The sequence below is a fragment of the Mesoplodon mirus genome (assembly GCF_964341445.2).
Source record: "Mesoplodon mirus genome assembly, chromosome: 7".
NCBI lineage: Eukaryota > Metazoa > Chordata > Mammalia > Artiodactyla > Ziphiidae > Mesoplodon > Mesoplodon mirus.
In genome coordinates, this window is record NC_138983.1 from 52,149,027 (window position 1) to 52,171,245 (window position 22,219).

General features: G+C 35.4%; 1 protein-coding gene across 4 annotated transcripts in view; it reads left to right on the forward strand.

Moving 5' to 3' along the window:
- NARS2 (asparaginyl-tRNA synthetase 2, mitochondrial) overlaps window positions 1-22,219 on the forward strand; it is a 141,423-nt gene that overhangs the window by 61,437 nt on the left and 57,767 nt on the right. For all 4 annotated transcript variants that reach the window (XM_082628864.1, XM_082628867.1, XM_082628865.1 and 1 more), the window contains one exon: window positions 5,420-5,514. In XM_082628864.1, coding sequence (XP_082484990.1) covers window positions 5,420-5,514 — 95 coding nt within the window. The remainder of the gene's footprint in view (window positions 1-5,419; window positions 5,515-22,219) is intronic.

Sequence of the window (22,219 nt, forward strand, 5' to 3'; positions counted from 1 at the left end):
ATGTTTCCATCTTTGTTTGTTGTGAATAGTGCTGTTATGAACATTAACGTACAAGTATCTATTTGAATACTTGGATTTTTAAAATTTTTATAACTTTTTAAAATTGAAGTATAATTAATTTACAATCTTGTGTTAGCTTCAGATGTATAGAACAGTGATTCATTTTATATTTATGTATATTATTTTCCGAATTCTTTTCCATTGTAAGTTCTTACAAGACACTGAATATAGTTCCCCATGCTAAACAGTAGGTCCTTGTTTATCTGTTTATACATAGTAGTGTGTATATGTTAATCCCACACTTCTAATTTATCCCTCCCTGCCCTTTCCCCTTTGGTAACCATAAGTTTGTTTTCTGTGTCTGAGTCTATTTCTGTTTTGTAGGTAACTTCATTCATATCACTTTTTTAGATTCCACATATAAATGATGTCATATGATATTTGTCTTTCTCTTTCTGACTTACTTCACTTAATATGATAATCTCTAGGTCCATCCATGTTGCTGCCAATGGCATTATTTCATTCTTTTCTGTGGCTGGTAAAATTCCATTGTGTATGTATATACCACATCTTCTGTATCCATTCATCAGTCAATGGACATTTAGGTTGCTTCCATGTCCTGGCTATTGTAAATAGTGCTGTAATGAACATGTGGTACACGACTCTTTATGAATTATGGTTTTCTCAGGGTATATGCCCAGTAATGGGATTGCTGGGTCATATAGTAGTTCTATTTTTAGTTTTTTAAGGAACCTCCATACTGTTTTCCATAGTGGTTGTATCAATTTACATTCCCACCAACAGTGCAGGCAGGTTCCCTTTTCAGCACACCCTTTCCAGCTTTTATTGATTCTAGGTTTTTTGATAATGGCCATTCTGACCGGCATGAGGTGATACCTCGTAGTTTTGATTTGCATTTCTCTAATAATTAGTGATGTTGAACATCTTTTCATGTGCCTCTTGGCCATCTGTATGTCTTCCTTGGTGAAATGTCTATTTAGGTCTTCTGCCCATTTTTTAACTGGATTGTTTGCTTTTTGATATTGAGCTGCATGAGTTGCTTATATATTTTGGAGATTAAGCCTTTGTCAGTTTTTTTTTTTTTTTCTTTTTTTTTTTTTCTTTTTGCGGTATGCGGGCCTCTCACTGCTGTGGCCTCCCCCGTTGCGGAGCACAGGCTCCGGACGCGCAGGCCCAGCGGCCATGGCTCACGGGCCCAGCCGCTCCGCGGCACATGGGATCCTCCCAGACCGGGGCACGAACCCATTATCCCCTGCATCGGCAGGCGGACTCTCAACCACCGCGCCACCAGGGAGGCCCTGTCAGTTGTTTTGTTTGCAAATATTTTCTTTCATTCTGAGGGTTGTCTTTTCATCTTTTTTATGATTTCCTTTGCTGTGCAAAAGCTTTTCAGTTTCATTAGGTCCCACTTATTTATTTTTGTTTTTATTTCCATTTCTCTAGGAGGGGGGTCAAAAGGATCTTGCTGTGATTTATGTCATAGAGTGTTCTGCCTATCTTTTCCTCTAAGAGTTTTATAGTGTCTGGCCTTACATTTAGGTCTTTAATCCATTTTGAGTTTATTTTTGTGTATGGTGTTAGGGAGTATTCTAATTTCATTCTTTTACATGTGGCTGTCCAGTTTTCCCAGCACCACTTACTGAAGAGGCTGTCTTTTCTCCATTGTATGTTCTTGCCTCATTTGTCATAAATTAGGTGCCCATATGTGCATGAGTTTATCTCTGGGCATTCTATACTGTACCATTGATCTATATTTCTGTTTTTGTGCCAGTACCATACTGTCTTGATTACTGTAGCTTTGTGGTATAGTTTGAAGTCGGGGAGCCTGATTCCTCCAGCTCCATTTTTCTTTCTCAAGATTGCTTCAACTATTTGGGGTCTTTTGTGTTTCCATCAAGTTGTAAGATTTTTTTGGTCTAATTCTGTGAAGAATGCCATTGATAGTTTGATAGGGATTGCATTGAATCTGTAGATTGCTTTGGGTAGTATAGTCATTTTCACAATATTGATTCTTGCAATACAAGAACATGGTACATGTCTCCATCTGTTTATGTCATCTTTGATTTCTTTCATCAGTGTCTTATAGTTTTCAGAGTAAAGGTCTTTTGTCTCCTTAGACAGGTTTATTCCTAGGTATTTTGTTCTTTTTGATATAATGGTAAATGGTATTTTTCCTTAATTTCTCTTCCCGATCTTTCTTTGTTAGTGTATAGAAATGTAGCAGATTTCTTTATATTAATTTTTATTCAACAACTTTACCAAATTCATTGATGAGCTCTAGTAGTTTTCTGGTAGCATCTTAGGCTTTTCTATGTATAGCATCATGTCATTGCAAACAGCGACAGTTTTACTTCTTCTTTTCCAATTTGGATTCCTTTTGTTTCTTTTTCTTCTCTGGTTGCTGTGACTAGGATTTCCAAAACTATGTTCAATAAAAGTGGCAAGAGTGGGCATCATTGCCTTGTTCCTGATCTTAGAGCAAGTTCTTTCAGCTTTTTGCCGTTGAGTATGATGTTAGCTGTGGGTTTGTCGTATATGGCCTTTATTATGTTGAGGTATGTTCCCTCTGCGCTTACTTTCTGAAGAGTTTATTTTATCAGAAATGGATATTGAATTTTATCAAAAGCTTTTCCTGTATCTATTGAGATGATTGTATAGTTTTTATTCTTCAGTTTGTTCATGTGATGTATCACATTGATTGATTTGCGATATTGAAAAATCCTTGCATCCCTGGGATGAATCCTTGGGATGAAGGATGGTATACAATCCTTTTAATGCATTGTTGCTTGAATACTTGGTTGTAGTTCTTTTAGACATAATACCTAGAGGTAGAATTTGTATGTTGTATATATAATAATTCTTGTTAATCTTTTTAAAGAACCACCAAAGTCTTTTCCCAAGTAACTGCACCAGTTTACATTTCTAGTTTCATCCCATTATGTTCATAAAAGATAATTTATCTGATTTGTTGAGATTTGTTATGTTCTAGCATATGGTTGATCTTGGACAGTGTCCATGTGCACTTGAAAAGAGTGTGCAGTCTGCTATTGTTAGGTGGAGTCTACCATTTTTAAGTTTCCTCTTTCTTGATGCAGCATTTGTTTGGTGACTTTAAACCTTTGACTAATTTCCAGAGTTCCCACAGTTGATGCTTATAGTTTTTACTCATTATTTTCAGTTTTTCTGTAGAGAGATAGGCCTTTGGAGCTACCTATCCCACCATTTTAAGATTTTTATTTTTTTGATGTGGTCTATGTTTAAAGTCTTTATTGAATTTGTTACAATATTGCTTCTGTTTTTTTTTTTTTTTTTTTTTTTTTTTTGCGGTATGTGGGCCTCTCACTGTTGTGGCCTCTCCCATTGCGGAGCACAGGCTCTGGACGCACAGGCTCAGCGGCTATGACTCACGGGCCCAGCCGCTCCGCGGCATGTGGGATCTTCCCAGACCGGGGCACAAACCCGTTTCCCCTGCATCGGCAGGCGGACTCTCAACCACTGCGCCACCAGGGAAGCCCTGCTTCTGTTTTTATGTTTTGGTTTTTTTGCCACCAGGTATCTTAGCTCCCCGACCAGGGATCGAACATGCACCTCCTGCCCTGGGAGATGAAGTCTTAACCACTGGACCACTAGGGAAGTCCCCAGCAATTACTTTTTAAAAAAATATTTTATAATGTCCCTTTAATATCCTGAAATAAAATATATAGGTAATATAACTTAATACATACAGAAAATTTTAAGTCACTGTAATGCATTCACTGTAATATAAAGGAGAACTGAAAGGAAGTAATTTATAAAAAAGTAGTATGAATTTCATATTTAAATGCTTACATATGACATTGGAAGGCATAATGAAGTAGTGATATGTTTTTAACTTTAAATAAGTTGGATTTAAGAGATATAAGAAGCTCAGACATCATTTTGTACAAATGCTAATAAATGAGAGACTAAAATCAAGTCCTAAATATTAGACTTTTTTATATGTGCAGGAGATGAGAGAAATCATTTTTAGAGAAGTGAGGATAAAACACCAATACAAATTATAGACTAAAGAGGTGAGGGAAAGGAGAAAGTATAATATTCTTATAAGTGTGCTGGGCCTGATTTGAAATATAATTGTTTAGTAAATAGTGAAGAAATACCAAAGAACATGTCTCTTATTTTGAAATCCTAACATAATTCGAATATTTTAGTATTGAGTATTTAAGTCCTTGGAAACAATATCCTTTAAGTGATAATGGGTTTCAAAGATGATTTTTTGAAAAGCAATAATAGGACGTTTAGGACCAGATAAAAGTAAGTTTTAAAAATAATAGGCAATTACAAAATAAATGAATGATTTCAGTTGGTCCTTTTACACTAGATTTCGCATTCATACACACACATAACCATACATGATATGCAATATTTTTAGAACAACCGATGGGGTTAAATAAGATATCTTCATTTCATGTGTTTCTCTACTTCAGTAGTTGGTACTAAGTCTCTTACAAGGAGTCTTACATCCTGTGTTGAACATTGTATATTGGCTTTGTTGCTTTCACAGCACTTGTTCTAGTGCACCATTACACACAGACATTGTCGGATCACAGTGTGAAATACACGCGTAGGTAAATTAGCTGCCTTCCCCCAAATGGATACACTGGTCATAACTTGATCTAGAAGCTTTCTTAATTATACTACTTAAATTATGTTCGATCTCCAAATAAGTTTTTATCTTAACTGTTAATAAGTGTTGGCTGACGTATTTCCTGTCAGTTTCAAACGGAATAATCACTCTATCTATACTGTAAGTTCATACAAATCTTTAAATCGAAATGTTCATCATATCTTTTAAAGATATGGTCCTGCTTTATCTCCTAGTTGTCGGGAAGAGTAAGTGAAATTAATGTGTTTAAAAGTTTATAATGTGTTTATAAAAATCTGTATTAAAAGCATTATTATTAATAATTTAATAATAATATGACAAGACATGTTTTAGAGGCTATTCCCTTAAAATTAAATCTCAGTCATGGGTCAGAATTTTAAAAGACTATGTAATGCCTCACATTTAAAACTTCTAATTCATAATTTCTTAATAATTCATAATTTCAGCTTGCCCCGCAATCAAAATCAGTTTTTAGGAAGGAGTATATTTTGTGACAAAAATCGTTTGTCTTTTGCTTGTTATATGTTTTGAAAAATATGGAGCAAACTTCCTTGAACTTAGCATTTTCCAAGCAGGAATTTTCTCTTTTAAGTGTATACTGAAAGCTGCCTTTTTTTTTTTTTTTTCATAAGAATGAACCTGTTCTCATATATGTTTAATAGCATATGATTTTTTAGTTTTGGCACAAATGTGAATGTGAAAAGCAGAGCAAAACATGTAATAGCTTTTTATGGCTTGTGTTTTCTTTTGCAGCCTTCAAGCAAAATAAAGGTCCCTGAGGAGAATTTCTTCAATGTTCCTGTTTTCTTAACTGTCTCAGGACAACTTCATCTAGAAGTGATGTCAGGGTACAGAGTTTTCTCTTTTGCTTTAATGGACTACTGATGTTGGTTGGGTGAGAGTGTAATAATGTTTTCTTTCCTGATGCTCAAACCTAAAAATTGTAATTCATGTTTGTGATTAGTCCACTTCAATTCACTAAAAGTACATTTAGATTGACAAATTTGACAATATCCAAATTTCTTTCTAAAAAAATCACATTAGTCTAGACTTTGGTTTTTGGTGAAGAATGTAACACTGGAAATATGAAGTTGTGTTTTTTTTTTCTTTTTACTAATCTTTCTTTGCTTAAATCTCAAAACACATAATCAAAATATAAGTATAATTAATCATGTTTATGAAAGTAAAGGCAGTTATAATTTACACCTAAAAATTATAAGAGAGGTACCTGGAACAAGTGGAAGAAAAAATATTTTTTTAATAATTGGTTTAAAGAAAGAAAATTAACCCACAAAGTCATCATGGGAGATGTGTGCCCATTTAGAAAGTATTAGAAGTCAGATCACATTAATTTTAGCCACTCTCAGACCTCTGGAAAGTCACTACAATACTTTTTGCCCTATTTTCTTTCTTTTTGGAGATTGGAAAGGAAAATCTTTAAAGTCCTGTCTAAATCTTATATTCTCTGATTCTGTGGGTAATTTCTTAATGCCGACTCAGCAAGTACTGAGTCTCCTACGAAGATGTAAATATCTTTGTTTTCTCATACAGAGCTTGAGACTTAAAAATCTCTTCAGGAAATGGCTCCAGTAAAAACAGGGAATCTTGTATTTCCCATTGTTTTTAAAATGCGCGGGGTGGAAAAACAGGGGAAATAGAATAGTGTTCATGTTTATTTTTTTTTACAGACTTTACTGGCAAGATGGAGAGTGTCAATGGTGGAATAAAGAGGGTCTTGAAAATAATATATACTTTACTTAGATTTACCTTTGACAAAGATATTATTTAATAATTCCAATAACCAAATAATTGACAACATTATCAGAATACGGTGCAGAAAAACTATAATCATAATAGCCCTGTGAGATTGTAGGATTTGCAGAGCTGTATGTGGGAAAGGCCATGTCAAGCATGTCATAGAAAGTTCCTTATGCCTGTCAAAGTATAATTTTAAAAAATTAAAAACATGATTCATAGAAATAAAATATTTTATTCAATTCAGTAATTACTGAAGAAATAAGTAAAATAGTAAGGCTAGTTCAAAGACCATTTGCGGAGCTGTGGATTCATACGCAGTTTAATAAAAGAATTTTAGAATAAGATTGCTAGGTTAGTTATGAACTGCTTAATGTCCCACAGACCGATAAAGCCTAACCTTTGGAATTTTCTCTTCTACCTGACAGAAATGATTTGCAACTCTACTGGACAAAAATCTATAAGTGAACATGTAACTTTACTTAATCTAGGATATTTAGTTTGATAGTAAATAGAATAATGGAGCAAAGTTCATTCCCCTAGGTAGTTAAATAACCTTTGAGTGGGTCTGTGTCCCCACATTACATTGGAAGGTTGTTCTGTCTACCTTTTAGCTTAATCCAAGTTTTGGATAACCTTTCTTAACAGCCTTTCATTATTCATTTCTTTTATCTGTAAAGTTAGAGACAACATATATTCCCCTCAGAAGTGTCATAATATGGGAAAGGTATAAATTTATCAAGTTTCTTGGTTATAATATCACTAGTGGATTAAATATGTTCCCTCTTTACCAGTAAAGTGCAGTGAACCAAAGAACACAATGTACAGTGAAACTTGACAGAAGATTATAGTGGCAGAATATGAGGTTTTATATTTTTAATGTGTTATGAAGTATTTCTGTGTCAATCAAATGTTCCTAGTTTAATATGCATAGTTCTAGTACTATTAATATACAGTACATCATGTTTCAGATTAATACATGATTTAATCTCCAGTAAGAAATTGTTAGTCTTCTTTCTAAAGAAGACTAAATTTGTCTAAATTTAGTTTTTCTAAATTTTATTTAACAGATGTTTAAAATGGAGTAAATGGTAGTTAAATTTAGAAGGTTAACATTTTCCAAAAGGATATCTATGTTGGTTTAGTGGATTCATGGCTCCATTTTATTTATTTTATTTGTTTATTATTTTTGGCTGCGTTGAGTCTTCGTTGCTGTGCACAGGCTTTCTCTAGTTGCGGCGAGCGGGGGCTACTCGTCGTTGCGGTGCACGGGCTTCTCGTTGTGGTGGCTTCTTTTGTTGAGGAGCACGGGCTCTAGACGCACCAGGCTTCAGTAGTTGTGGCACGTGGGCTCAGTTGTTGTGGCTCGCGGGCTCTAGAGCACAGGCTCAGTAGCTGTGGCGCACGGGTTTAGTTGCTCTGCAGCATGTGGGATCTTCCCGGACCAGGGCTCGAACCCGTGTCCCCTACATTGGCAGGCAGATTCTTAACCACTGCGCCACCAGGGAAGCCCTATGGCTCCATTTTAAAGTTTAATTTTGTTGTTGTTGTTTTTAAAATAAACTTTCTATTTTTGAATAATTTTTAAATGTAGAAAAGTTGGAAAAATCGTGCAGACTTCTTATATACCTCTCACCCAGTTTCCCCTGTTGTTAACATCTTACAGTACCGTGGTACATTTGTCAAAACTAAGAACCAAATGTTAGTACATTACAATTAACTAAATTCCAGACCTTATTTGGATTTCGCTGGTGTTACATCAATGCCTTCTTCCTTTTTCCAGGATCCACTGCAGGGTACCACATTATATATAGTTGTCATGTTTCCCTAGTCTCATGTAGTCTGTAACAGTTGCTCAGTCTTTCCTTGTTTTTTATGACTTGCAGAAAGTATGCCAATCTGTATTTTTCTGATGTTTTTCTGAAGTTTTAGGGGGGGTTAGAAAAAATACCACAGAGGTGAAGTGCTCTTCTTGTCATATCATGCCACGGGGACTTGATATCCATATGGTGCTATTAACCTTCATTACTTGGGTGAGGTAGTCTTTGCCAAGTTTCTCCACTGAAAATGTACTGTTTTTCCCTCTCTCCAATCTATTCTTTGGAAGTGAGTTACTAAGTACACCCACCCTCACTGGAGGTAGGAGTGAAGGGTTGGGAGGTGGGAGATGGAATTATGCTTCATCTCCTGAAGGGGGGAGTATTTGGAATTCTTCTGTATGGATGATTTGTCGTCTCTTTGCTCTTATGTGTTTATTTATGTCATCATTTATATCAGGATGGACTGATGTATATTTTATGGTTTGGGTTATATTTCAATGCTGTGCTATTTACTTTGTTGCTCAAATTGTTTTAGTTGTTGGGAATTCTTTCAGATTAATTCTAGTATCCCTTTCACATGCCCCTATCCTTTTGTCTTTTGAGTACTTCCTTATTTTCTGGCACTATAAGATACCCCAGATTTGTTTGTAAGTTTGTTTCATTTTGTTGTGATTGATGAACCTACACTGATGCAGTACTATCACTCAAAGTCCATCGTTTACTTAGGGTTCACTCTTGGTAGTGTATGTTCTATAGGTTTGGTCAAATGATGTCATACAGAATAATTTCACTGCTCTAGAAATCCTCTGTGTTCCTCCTATGCATCCCTCCCTCCCTCCTAACCCCTGGCAATCTTTTTACTGTCTCCAAAGCTTCGCCTTTTCCAGAATGTCATATAGTTGGAATCATACAATATGCAACCTTTTCAGATTGGCTTCTTTCTCTTAGTAATATGCATTTAAGTTTCCTTCATATCTTTTCATGGCTTGATAGCTCGTCTTTTCTTTTCTTTTTTTAACATCTTTGTTGGAGTATAATTGTTTTACAGTGTTGTGTTAGTTTCTGCTGTATAGCAGAGTGAATCAGCTATATGCATACGTATATCCCCATATTCCCTCCCTCTTGTGTCTCCCTCCCACCCTCCCTATCCAGCCCCTCTAGCTGGTCACAAAGCACGGAGCTGATCTCCCTGTGCTATGCAGCAGCTTCCCACTAGCTATCTGTTTTACATTTGGTAGTGTATATATGTCCATGCCACTCTCTCACTTTGTCCCAGCTTACCCTTCCCCCTCCCCCTGTCCTTAAGTCCATTCTCTACGTCTCTGTCTTTATTCCTGTCCTGCCCTAGGTTCATGAGAACCTTTTTGGGTTTTTTTTAGATTCCATATATATGTGTTAGCATACTGTATTTGTTTTTCTCTTTCTGATTTCACTCTGCATGACACACTCTAGGTCCATCCACCTCACTACAAATAACTCAATTTCATTTCTTCTTATATTCCATTGTATATATATGCCACATCTTCTTTATCCATTCATTTGTCGATGGACACTTAGGTTGCTTCCATGTCCTGGCTGTTGTAAATAGTGCTGCAGTGAACATTGTGGTACATAACTCTTTGAATTATGGTTTTCTCAGGGTATATGCCCAGTAGTGGGATTGCTGGGTCATATGGTAGTTCTCTTTTTAGTTTTTTAAGGAACCTCCATACTGTTCTCCATAGTGGCTGTATCAATTTACATTCCTACCAACAGTGCAAGAGGGTTCCCTTTTCTCCACATCCTCTCCAGCATTTGTTGTTTGTAGATTTTTTTTTTTTTTTTTTTCCTGTACGCGGGCCTCTCACTGTTGTGGCCTCTCCCGTTGCAGAGCACAGGCTCCGGACGCGCAGGCTCAGCGGCCATGGCTCACGGGCCCAGCTGCTCTGTGGCATGTGGGATCTTCCCGGACTGGGGCACGAACCCGTGTCCCCTGCATCGGCAGGCGGACTCTCAACCACTGTGCCACCAGTGAAGCCCTGTTTGTAGATTTTTTGATGGCGGCCATTCTGACTGGTGTGAGGTGATACCTCATTGTAGTTTTGATTTGCATTTCTCTAATGATTAGTGATGTTGAACATCTTTTCATGTGTTTGTTGGCAATCCGTATATCTTCTTTGGAGAAATGTCTATTTAGGTCTTCTGCTCATTTTTGGATTGGGTTGTTTGCTTTTTGATATTGAGCTGCATGAGCTGCTTGTATATTTTGGCGATTAATCCTTTGTTAGTTGTTTCGTTTGCAAATATTTTCTTCCATTCTGAGGGTTGTCTTTTCACCTTTTTTATGATTTCCTTTGCTGTGCAAAAGCTTTTCAGTTTCATTAGGTCCCTTTTGTTTATTTTTGTCTTTATTTCCATTTCTCTAGGAGGGGGGTCAAAAGGATCTTGCTGTGATTTATGTCATAGAGTGTTCTGCCTATCTTTTCCTCTAAGAGTTTTATAGTGTCTGGCCTTACATTTAGGTCTTTAATCCATTTTGAGTTTATTTTTGTGTATGGTGTTAGGGAGTATTCTAATTTCATTCTTTTACATGTAGCTGTCCAGTTTTCCCAGCACCACTTATTGAAGAGGCTGTCTTATACTCTTGCCTCCTTTAGCAAAGATGAGGTGATCATATGTGTGTGGGTTTATCTCTGGGCTTCCTATCCTGTTCCATTGATCTATATTTCTGTTTTTTTGTGCCAGTACTATGCTGTCCTGATTACTGTGATAGTTCATGTCTTTTTAGCGCTGAATAGTATTTCATTATCTGGAAGTACCTTGGTTTATTCATCTATTCACCTACAGAAGGACATCTTGGTTGCTTCCATGTTTTGGCAGTTATCCCAAGCTTATTTTTTGTTTTCCTTACCCTAGCCTTAGAATCAGCCATTTCTCCAAGGAGCCCTAGTTCCTTTTATTGGAAAATGGTATTTAGAAACCAGGACTTAGTCACTGGGTATCTTGCTGCTACTGGGGGATTATTGCTTCTAAGCCCTCTCATCAGATAGAGCTATAAATATGTTTTTTAAATAAGAGAAAGCTAAGTATCTTCATTACATTTTGCCTATAAATAGTGGGGTGTAAGTTAGGTGTTCATTCTGAAAGAATTAGACATGTCCTAAATTGAAAAACTTACACTTAAGAAATGTCATGTAATAAAATTTTCCATTTTTTTGTCAGTTAAAGCCATAATTGGAGGAAGGCTCAGTCTAATGTATTTAAAAGAATTTTTGATTATTATAGTTTTTCTTTCTTTGTTGGTTTTGTTTTTTTCTTTTTATGTTTTGTACAGGTGTTTTTTTTTCCTTCTTATGAATGTTTTTACTAAGCTATGAAGTTGTGCATATTTCAGGATAAAACTGATGCTTTCCTTTTGAACATTGCTATTAGAAGTATAAATTAGTACAGCCTCTCTAGAGAAATAGTTTTGCGCCCAGACTTTTTCTTAAAGAAATGATCTGACAACTCTATAAAGATGTGTTAAAAAAAATGTTGAAAGCAACTTCATCTATACTAATGAAAAACTACTAACAATCTAAACATTTATTTAGGAAGGTTGATTAACCGTCAGTATACCAAGAAAATGTTCATCACCATTTACCATCTGGAAGTAATGGACCTTATTTTTAGTGAATATTTTTAAGTCATCTTATGAATAATTTGCAGAAGTAAAAATAAAGGAAAAATGGCAGCAGAAACTAACACAACATTGTAAAGCAACTATACTCCAATAAGAATTAATTTAAAATTTTTTAATTAATAAAGGAATAATGAAAATCAACTTTATTAGAATTTTAGTAAGTATTTAAATATAGCAAACCCAAATTTTTAAGCACTGTATTATTTTTTCTTTGAATTTTATTTTTTCTTTTTTTATACAGCAGGTTCTTATTAGTTATCCATTTTATGCATATTGGTGTATATATGTCAATCCCAATCTCCCAATTCATTACACACACACACACCCAAGAACTGTATTATTAAGAGATAATTTACTTACCATAAAATTCACCAATTTAAAGTGTACCATTCAGTGAGTTTTAGTATATTTTCAGTTTTTCGAACATCACCATAAGCTAATTCAAGAATATTTTTATTACCCAAAAAGAAACTTTTTCCCATTAGCAGTCACTGACCATCCTCCCTCCCACCCTAGGCACTACTGATCAATCTACTTTATGTCTCTATGGATTTTCCCATTCTGGATATTTCATATAAAGAGAATCACACAATATATAGTGTTTTGTGGCTGGTGTATTTCACTTTGCATAATATTTTCAATGTCTGTCAATGTTGTAGCATATGTCAGTATTTCATTCCTTTTTATTGCCAAACAACAGTCCATTATGTGAGTATACCACATTTGTTTATCCGTTCAGGTAATGGAGATTTGGGTTGTTTTTACTTTTTGGCTATTATGAGTAATGTTCCTACGACTGTTTGAGTACAAGTATTTGTGTGAACGTGTTTTCATTTCTCTTGGGTAGGTACTTAGGAGTGGAATTGATGGGTTACATGGTAAGTTTAATTATGTGAGGAACTGCTAGGCTGTTTTCCACAGTGGCTGCAGGAAATTTACCATCCCACCAGCAGTGTATAAAGGTTCCAGTTTCTCCACATCCTTGCTAACACTTATATGTCTTTTTTATTGTGCCATTTTACTGAGTGTGGATATCTTTGATTGTGTAGTAGGGGTGAAATGGGATTTTCCCTGCAGTGAAACTTATGAAGCAGTCAAAGACTGTGGATTTACTATCTAGAAAATTAGCAACAAAAAAGAAGGCTATTTCTACAAAAGTTATGAATAGTAGTGTGGTGAGGAAAACTGCCAGTTCTTGCCCAGCTAACCTGACCTGTGACTGTTATGCAACAGATAAAGTTTGCAGTATTTGCCTTTCAAGGCAGCAACAGGTTGCACCTAAGGCAGGTACACCAGGATTCAGAGCACCAGAGGTCTTGACAAAGTGCCCTAACCAAACTACAGCAATTAACATGTGGTCTGCAGGTGTCATATTCCTTTCTTTGCTTAGTGGACGATATCCATTTTATAAAGCAAGTGATGATTTAACCGCTTTGGCTCAAATTATGACAATTCGTGGATCCAGGGAAACTATCCAGGCTGCTAAGACTTTTGGCAAATCAATATTGTGTAGCAAAGAAGTTCCAGCACAAGACTTGAGAAAACTCTGTGAGAAGCTCAGAGGTGTAAATTCTAACACTCCTAAATTAGCAAGTGATATACAAGAGCTCACTTCTCAAGACCCAAATTTTTCAGAGAAGATGGACCATAAAGCTGCTCACCTCATACAAACACCTAAAGCACAACACTCAGGGAATTCATTGTACAAAGGGGACAGTAATTGCTGTGGGGGTAATTTTGATGAGTCTCCTACCAATCTAGAAGGCTGGGATGAGGTACCTGGTGCAGCTTACAACCTGCTTGATAAACTCCTAGATCTAAATCCGGCTTCAAGAGTAACAGCAGAAGAAGCTTTGTTGCATCCATTTTTCAAAGATACGAGCTTATGATTATTGTTCCTTAAAGTTTGCTGTTGTGTATTGTGAGGTGAGGTGAAAAAGAGTTATTTGTAATACCCATAAATTCTTGATTGGAGACCCAGGCAGGGTGAATAATTTGTTTAAAAATTTTAGTATTTGCTCTCCTGGCAGATTCTAAAATATGGATTAAGATTACTTAAGATGACTGGGATAGTTCTTAGACTAACACAATGGTCTTTGAGTTAGATCTACCCGAGTAGGATCAGATCTTTCATTTCCCTAATTACTTGTCACTGCCATATGCAGAAATAAGAGCAGTTTTAGCCTAGTACATAGGGGTTCAAAGTATGAGTCTTAAAATTAAGGGTTGTGACAGGGATTAAATGAGTCAAAAGACTTAGTTTACTGGTTTCTTTGAACTATCTGTACTTTTGGAAAACTCCACCTGGTGCTGGTACTTTAACCATTCTGTAGGTAAAGAAGATAATTTCCTTTTCTAGAGGCATATGTTATACCTTTTATGAACACTAAAATAATGAGAAAATATTGGGGGAATATTACTTGAAATTGAATTTAATTTATTCATTTTTTAAAAGTATTTTGTGAAAGCATTTTTTGTGTGAGTTGCCATGTTTTTCTTAATGGTTTCTCTTGATTTTTCTGCCTTCTGTACCCCCACCTAACACATTCTCCTTGGAAATTATTTATCAAATTTTAATAAATTTAAAAATTAAAAAAAAAACCATAGTGAGTATGGTTTTCATTTGCATTTCCCCAATGACTAATGTTGAGCATCTTTTCATGTGCCTATTGGCCATTCAGATATCTTCTGTGGAGAAATGTCTCTTTAATTTCTTGGTTCATGTTTTTAGTTGGGTTATTTGTCTTTTTATTATTTAGTTATAAGAGTTCTTTATATATTCTGGATACAAGTCCCTTATCAGATATATGATTCACAGATACTTTTTTATCATTCTGTGTGTTTTTTCATTTTCTTGATGATGGTGGCAAACCCAAATTTTTATTTTTACTTTTCTGGGTTTTGAAAGTACCCCAAAGAGATGCAGCCCTTTGAACGTAGCCAGCTGTTTATCAACTTCCATGCATGAACCTGGAATATGTTTATACTTTAAATACAGATTCAAATTTCAAATACATCTTTAATAGGCTTTAGCTTATTATTTCTTCTGGTTCTTGGCAGTTACATTATCAAAAAGAACTTTGACGGCTCTTAATTTTGTCGAAGAGGTGATGGCCATTTTTTTGCTCCACAATTGCAAACCATTTTTGTTTTCAGATTTCCTAAATACTAATTAGAATGATCAAATCAATGAATTTTTTCATTTCTACATGTTATTCTTTTCCTTTCAAACACCTTTGTGTATGCACTTGCTTTCACTGTTTGTCCACTTATTAACCATATCAAGTAAATTTTGATGTGCAGATATCATAAATAGTGAAAGAATACTGTCACACGAGAAAAAGAAATAAAAGGAATCCAAATTAGAAAGGAAGGTGTAAAACTGTCATTGTTTGCACATGAGATGGTACTATATGTAAGAAATCCTAAACATGCCACCAAAAAATATTAGAATTTATCAATGAATTCAGCAAAGTTGTAGGATACAAAATTAATATACAGAAATCTGTTGCATTTCTATGCACTAACAACAGACTGTCAGAAAGAGAAATTTAAAAAAATAATCCCATCAAAAAGAATAAAATACCTAGGAATAAATCAAACTAAGGAGGTGAAAGACCTGTATTCAGAAAACTGTAAGACCCTGATGAAAGAAGTTGAAGATGACACAAACCGATGTAAAGATATGGGTTGAAAGAATTACTCTTGTTAAAATGACTGTACTACCCAAGGCAATCTGCAGATTCAGTGCAACTCCTATCAAAATACCAATGACATTTTTCACAAATAATGTAACAAATAATTCTAAAATTTGTATAGAAACAAAAGACCCCAAATAGCCAAAACAATCTTGAGAGAGAAGAGCAAAGCTGGAGGTATCACGCTCCCCGATTTCAAACTATACTACAAAGCTATAGTAATTAAAACAGTATAGTACTGGTACAAAAACAGACACATAGATCAATGAAACAGAATAGAGAGCCCAGAAGTGAACCCACACTTACATGGTCAATTAATCTATGACAGAGGAGACAAAAATATACAGTGGGAAAAAGCTATCCTCTTCAGTAAATAGTGTTGGAATAACTGGACTAATTTCTCATACCATATACAAAAACAAACTCAAAGTAGGTTCGAAATTTAAATGTAAGACCTGAAACCATAAAACTTCTAAAAGAAAACATAGGCATTTGACATTGGTCTTAGCAATATTTTTTGGCTGTGTCTCCTCAGGCAAGGGCAAAAAAGGCAAAAATAAACAAATGGGACTGCATCAAACTAAAAACTTTTGCACAGTGAAGGAAACCATCAACAAAACGAAAAGGTTACCTACTGAATGGGAGAAGATATTTGCAAACAGTATGTCTGATAAGGGGTTAATATCCCAAATATACCAAGAACTCATACAACTCAACAACCAAAAAACAAACAACCCAATTAAAAAAATGGGCAGAGGACCTGAATAGAAATTTTTCAGAGAAGACACACAGATGGCTAACAGGCACATGAAAAGATGCTCAACATCACTCTCATCAGGGAAATGTAATCAAAACTGCAATGAAATACCACGTCACACCTGTTAGAATGGCTATTATCCAAAAGATAACAATTAACAAGTGTTGGTGAGGATGTGGAGAAAAGGGAACACTCATGCACTGTTGGTGGGAATGTAAATTGGTGCAGCCACTATTGAAAATAATATGGAGTTTCCTCAAAATATTAAAAATAGGACTACCATACAATCCAGCAATTTCACTTCTGGATATTTTTCCAAAGAAAACAAAAACATTAATTTGAAAAGGTGTATACACCCCTGTGTTCATTGCAGCATTATTTACAATAGCCAAGATATGAGAGCAACCTAAGTGTCCATTGACAGATGAATGGATCAAGATGATATGGTATAATATACAGTGGAATATTAGCCATAAAAAAAAGAATGAAGTCTTGCCATTTGCAACAACATGGACGGACCTACAGGGTATTATGCTAAGTGAAATAAGTCAGAGAAAGACAAATACCATATAATTTCACTTAAATATGGGTTCTAAAAAACAAATGAACAAACATAAACAGAGTCATAGATACAGAGAGCAAATAGGTGGTTGCCAGAGATGAGGGGGTAGGGAAATGAGTGAAATAGGTAAGGGACATTAAGAGATACAAGTTTCCGGGCTTCCCTGGTGGTGCAGTGGTTAAGAATCCGTCTGCCAGTGCAGGGGACACGGGTTCGAGCCCTGGTCCAGGAAGATCCCACATGCCGTGGAGCAACTAAGCCCGTGTGCCATAACTACTGAGCCTGCACTCTAGAGCCCGTGAGCCACAGCTACTGAAGCCTGCACGCCTAGAGCCCATACTCTGCAACAACAGAAGCCACAGCAATGAGAAGCCCACGCACTGCAGCAAAGAGTAGACCCCGCTTGCCGCAGCTAGAGAAAGCCCGCGCACAGCAATGAAGACCCAACGCAGCCAAAAAATAAATAAATTAAATAAATTTAAAAAGAGAGATACAAGCTTCTAGTTAACAAAATAAATGAGTCACAGGGATAAAATGTACAGAGTGGGGAATATTGTCAATAATAATGTAATATTGTATGGTGACAAGTGGTGATCATTTTGTAATGTATAGAAATATCAAATCACTATGTTGTGCACCAGTAGCTGACGTAGTGCTGTAGGTCAATTATACTTCAAAGACAAAAGAAACAAACTCACAGAGAAAGAGATCAGATGTGTGGTTACCAGAGGCAAGGGGTGAGGAGAAAGGGAATTGGCTGAAGGGGGTCAGAAGGTACAAACTTCCAGTTATATGATAAGTAAGTACCAGGGATATAATGTACATGATTAATATAATTGACACTGTTGTGTGTCGTATATGAAAGTTGTCAAGAGAGTAAATCCTAAGAGTGCCTATCACAAGGAAAAATATTTTTTTTCTTTTATTTTGTATCTATGTAAGATGATGGATGTTCACTAAACTTATTGTGGTAGTCATTTCATGAAGTATTTAAGTCAAGTCATTATGAGGTGCTTATACAGTGCTGTATGTCAATTATATCTCAATAAAACTAGAAGAAAAAATTTAATAAATATTTAAAAATGAGAAAAGAAAGAAAGAATATTGTTACATATCCTTTTAGCAGAATAGTATGGTCCAAGTTCTTATTGTAAATTATTGTATGATGAAATCCTTACTGTGGGATGACTAATTGGATGAAAATACCATATTTCCTTTTTGCCCATAGAAATGTATTATTCACTTACCAGTTCTTGAGTTTGAGAAAATTGATTTAGGATATTGTTATCTGAGGGCTCACAGTCTGAGAATTCACTTATACAACCAATTTTACCAACATCATTAGAGACTAGATTTTACTATCTGTCTCTCCCCATTCATTTCCTGGTTTGTTCAGTGTTTATGAAGTATCTTTATTATTTTTCTTCTGTTTGTCATTTTGAAGAAAAAATAAAAGATCTCAATTCTCAACTGTGTTCTCTGAAAACTACAGAAAAGACAACAGTAGTGTCTCCGGGTTTTTCTAATACCTTCTTGAAAAATGACATGATAGTTTGTGTATTGCAATAAGAAAACTGAAGTTGATACAATGGAGATGGTTCATCTCACTGTGCATCTCTCTCTTATCTACTATGCATCTTAAGCATCCATCATTCTGTTCTCATAACATTTTACTCTTTTTTAACTTAAAATTAGGAATAATTAATGAATAATGATGAAATAATTTCTAGAATGATGAGATAGCAAAATGTTTCAATATACAGGAAAGATAAGATCACTAAAACCTCATATTTTCTTAGATTCATGAAAGAATTCAATGGGTTTTATTCTATTAGAAAAAAATAGTAGAAATTTATCTGTCTCTTGGGTGACTCTGTAATGTCTTGAATTGTGTCTCCCCAAAAGACAAGTACTGTGAATGCAACCTTATTTGGAAATAAGGTCTTTGCAGATGTGATCAAATTAAAGTACTGGATTAAGGTGGGCACTAAATCCAATGACTAGTATCTTTATAAGAGAAAGGAGAAGGAAGTTTGGATACAAAGACACAGAGAAGATACACACAGTGGGAGGAAGGCCATGTGAAAGCAGAGGCAGAAATTGATGTGATGCTGAGGAAGGCTAAAGATTGCTCAGATCCACCAGAAATTAGGAAGAGGCAAGGAAGGATTCTTCCCTAAAACCTTCAGAGGGAGCAAGACTCTGCCAACACCTCAATTTCAGACTGCTAGCCTCCACAGTCTAGAGAGAATAAATTTCTGTTGTTTTAAGCCATGTAGTTTGTGGTAAGTTGTCATGGCCACCTTAGGAAAATAATACAACCTCTAACAAAGTATAACAGTCATGAAATACTACTTTTTAGAAACAGCTAAAATTGCTTAACAGAGAAACTAAGAAATTAAAACTGGGTATAATGGACCTTGGCAGTAAACTGAGGGTTAAATTAATTATGATTCATCTAAACAGTGGATTACTGTACAGCCATTAAAATTTATGATAAAGCTCTACAACGTGTTGTTAAAAGAAAAAAGTGGTCATGAAACAGGGAGTAGAATGTGATTCCATTTTTTTACAATGTGTGTGTATGTATAGGTGGGGAAAAAGTCTGGAAAATATGCATCAATATTCAACTTGTAAGCAGTGGCTATCTCTGCTCATTTTTATCGTCTTCCTTAAACTTGTGTTTTTTCAGATTTGAAAAACTAATGTTTATTACTTTTATAGTGAGAAAAAATTAGATATTTCTATTTGGGGAGAAAAAAATTAGTTTGGTCGAGTTAATTTCATTCCAGTCTGATTAATTGGCTGCTTTGTGACTGGTATCAGCAATCCTAAACTCATTCCCTTGGGTTATCTCATCAGTTCAGATGCTGAGCTCAGAAGCCATGAAACATTCACACTCAGAATGAGCTTTTACACTGTTAAGTGGCTGTCATAATATATCAACATGTGAACCTGATTTAAACTGAGGTACCCCTTATAAACTGGCTGTGAAATTGTCTTCCATCCCATATGACTTTCTCATTCTTCATACGTTTGATTCTTAGATGCTTATCTGAAATTTGTTAATTTATACTCATCTGATTTTCAGGATCTTATGGCTATTTTATTCATGCTGTGCATTTTCGTGTACCTCTGTGTTTCTAATACTTGTCCTCCTCTAATGCTGCTTTTTCCATACCTGTTCATTACTCAAGGCTCAACTGTGAAAAGTGACTTCCTCCTTGACTCCTTCCCTGTTTTCCTCTCAACAGAGATTATTTTTATCTTTTTCTGGTTTTTTTATAGTACTCACCTACTTCATGTCCTAAAGACAAAAAAAAAGCTGCTTTTGTTTTTAATGTTTCGCCGGTTTGTAGCTCTTTTCATATGTCTATCTCATAGATAAATATTCCAAATATTTTTATCTACGAAAAATAGTAATTATTTAGTAAGTATTGTTAATTGAATTTATAAAGCAAAAATTCTCATTCAAAAATTTTCCTCTACTGTTTCTACTGTAAAGTTCAGTCTACAACAGCAGTTAACATCACTGCTTTTACTCTGCTCATGAAAATGATATAACCATGAAACTTTGAGACCTTCAATTACCTTATTGTTTCCTGAACGTGTGTGAATGATGATGATTGTTTATGCTGTTCTCTTGATTGTGAGATCTTAAAACACATAGATTTCTTCTTTTAGTGTATTATTTATGTTAAAAATTAACCCTGTTTAGATAGAAATATGAATTAACAGACTATTGATATGAATGACTCAGGAACTTCATTCATTATTCATTATTTGTATTATATAGCCAGGGGATGAGCATTTCAGGCAAATTGAGCAGAAGATGCAGAGACTTTTTAGTAGGAATATTTAGCTTGCTTGGGTGCAAACAGAGAACGTGAATATGTGGATTAACCGGGGTTGGGTATTACCAAATGAGTATGATGGAGGTAGATAAGTACGGAAGGTTATAATGATAGATCAAGGAGTCTATGCTTCGGTAAGGAGAGAAGTGAGGAAATAAGGGTAGAGAGTGATGATGGCAAAAGCGGTAGGCTTAAAGAATTGGAGATCTTACTGAAGAACTGTTGGTGTGGAAGTATCAATACTAGAGAAAAAAACCTGGACAAATACAAGGTGATAGTCAAAGAATGGTATTGTGAGATTCATGTCTCTAACATGGAATCTCTGCTCAGCTCCCCACCTATAAACTAAAATGCCAGTTGCTTTCTCCAATTGGCTGTTGGATACTCATCTCAGCATGTTAAAAACTGAATTCAACATCTTGTTCTCCAAATCTGTTTTTTCCTTCTGAAGCCCCTATCAGAGGAAATGGCACTACCATTCTTCCATCCTTGTCAGAGCAGCTGTATGGATATCATTTTCAAATGCTTCTTTTCACACACCCTTTGCATCCTTTCAGTCATTTGCTTCCACTTCCCTTTGCTTCAGCTATCCTAAACTGTTTATGATATTCTAATCACATCATCCTGTTTCACTTGTTTGTGTTCCCTTGCATATGTTGTTTATTTCTACCTAGAATGTCCTTTCCCCATGCCTTTGTCTAGCTAACCCCTGCACATCAGTCTAAACTCAGCTTAAGCATGATCTCACCCAGAATCCCTACCTGCCTCCGCACCCACCACCCCCATATCTTTCTTGTTTAAATGCCCTTCTTTTGTACGCCCATGCTGCTTTATTCTTACCTATTTTGTAACACTGGAATCATTAATTTTTTTCTCTATAGCTTAGACTCTGAGCTTTTGAATTTAGCGACTGTGTTTAATTTTGTAACTCTATAACTTAATACAGAATAAAGACTTAAATACCTGTTGGAAGAGGGTTTCTATCAATTTTATTTATTTAAAAATGTTGAAATTATCTGTTTGTATGCTTACCTTCCCATTAGCCCATTAGTAAATTCCTCAAACTGTATCTTGTTTCTCTTTGTCTTCTTAGTTTCTATTACTACCACTTATGTGATCCAGGGCTCAAAAATCAATCTTAATTCAATTGAACATTTGTTGAGAGCCAAGTGTGTGCCAAACACAGCGTTAGGTGCTGAGATACAGAGATCAACAAGAAAGATATGATTCCAACCTTCCTGACCCTGTACGGTCTAATGAGCAAGACAGACATTAAATAAGAAATTAGAAATGTAGTAGCTGTTGTAAAAAAGATTGTCCTGAGGGCAAGAAGAGCATATGGCAAGGGAATTTCACCTTGTCTAGGTTGAATTTAATTTAGAGGTAACCTTATCGGTGGAATGATTACATGAGAGTGCATTTTAAAATGTCATTTATATTTAATGA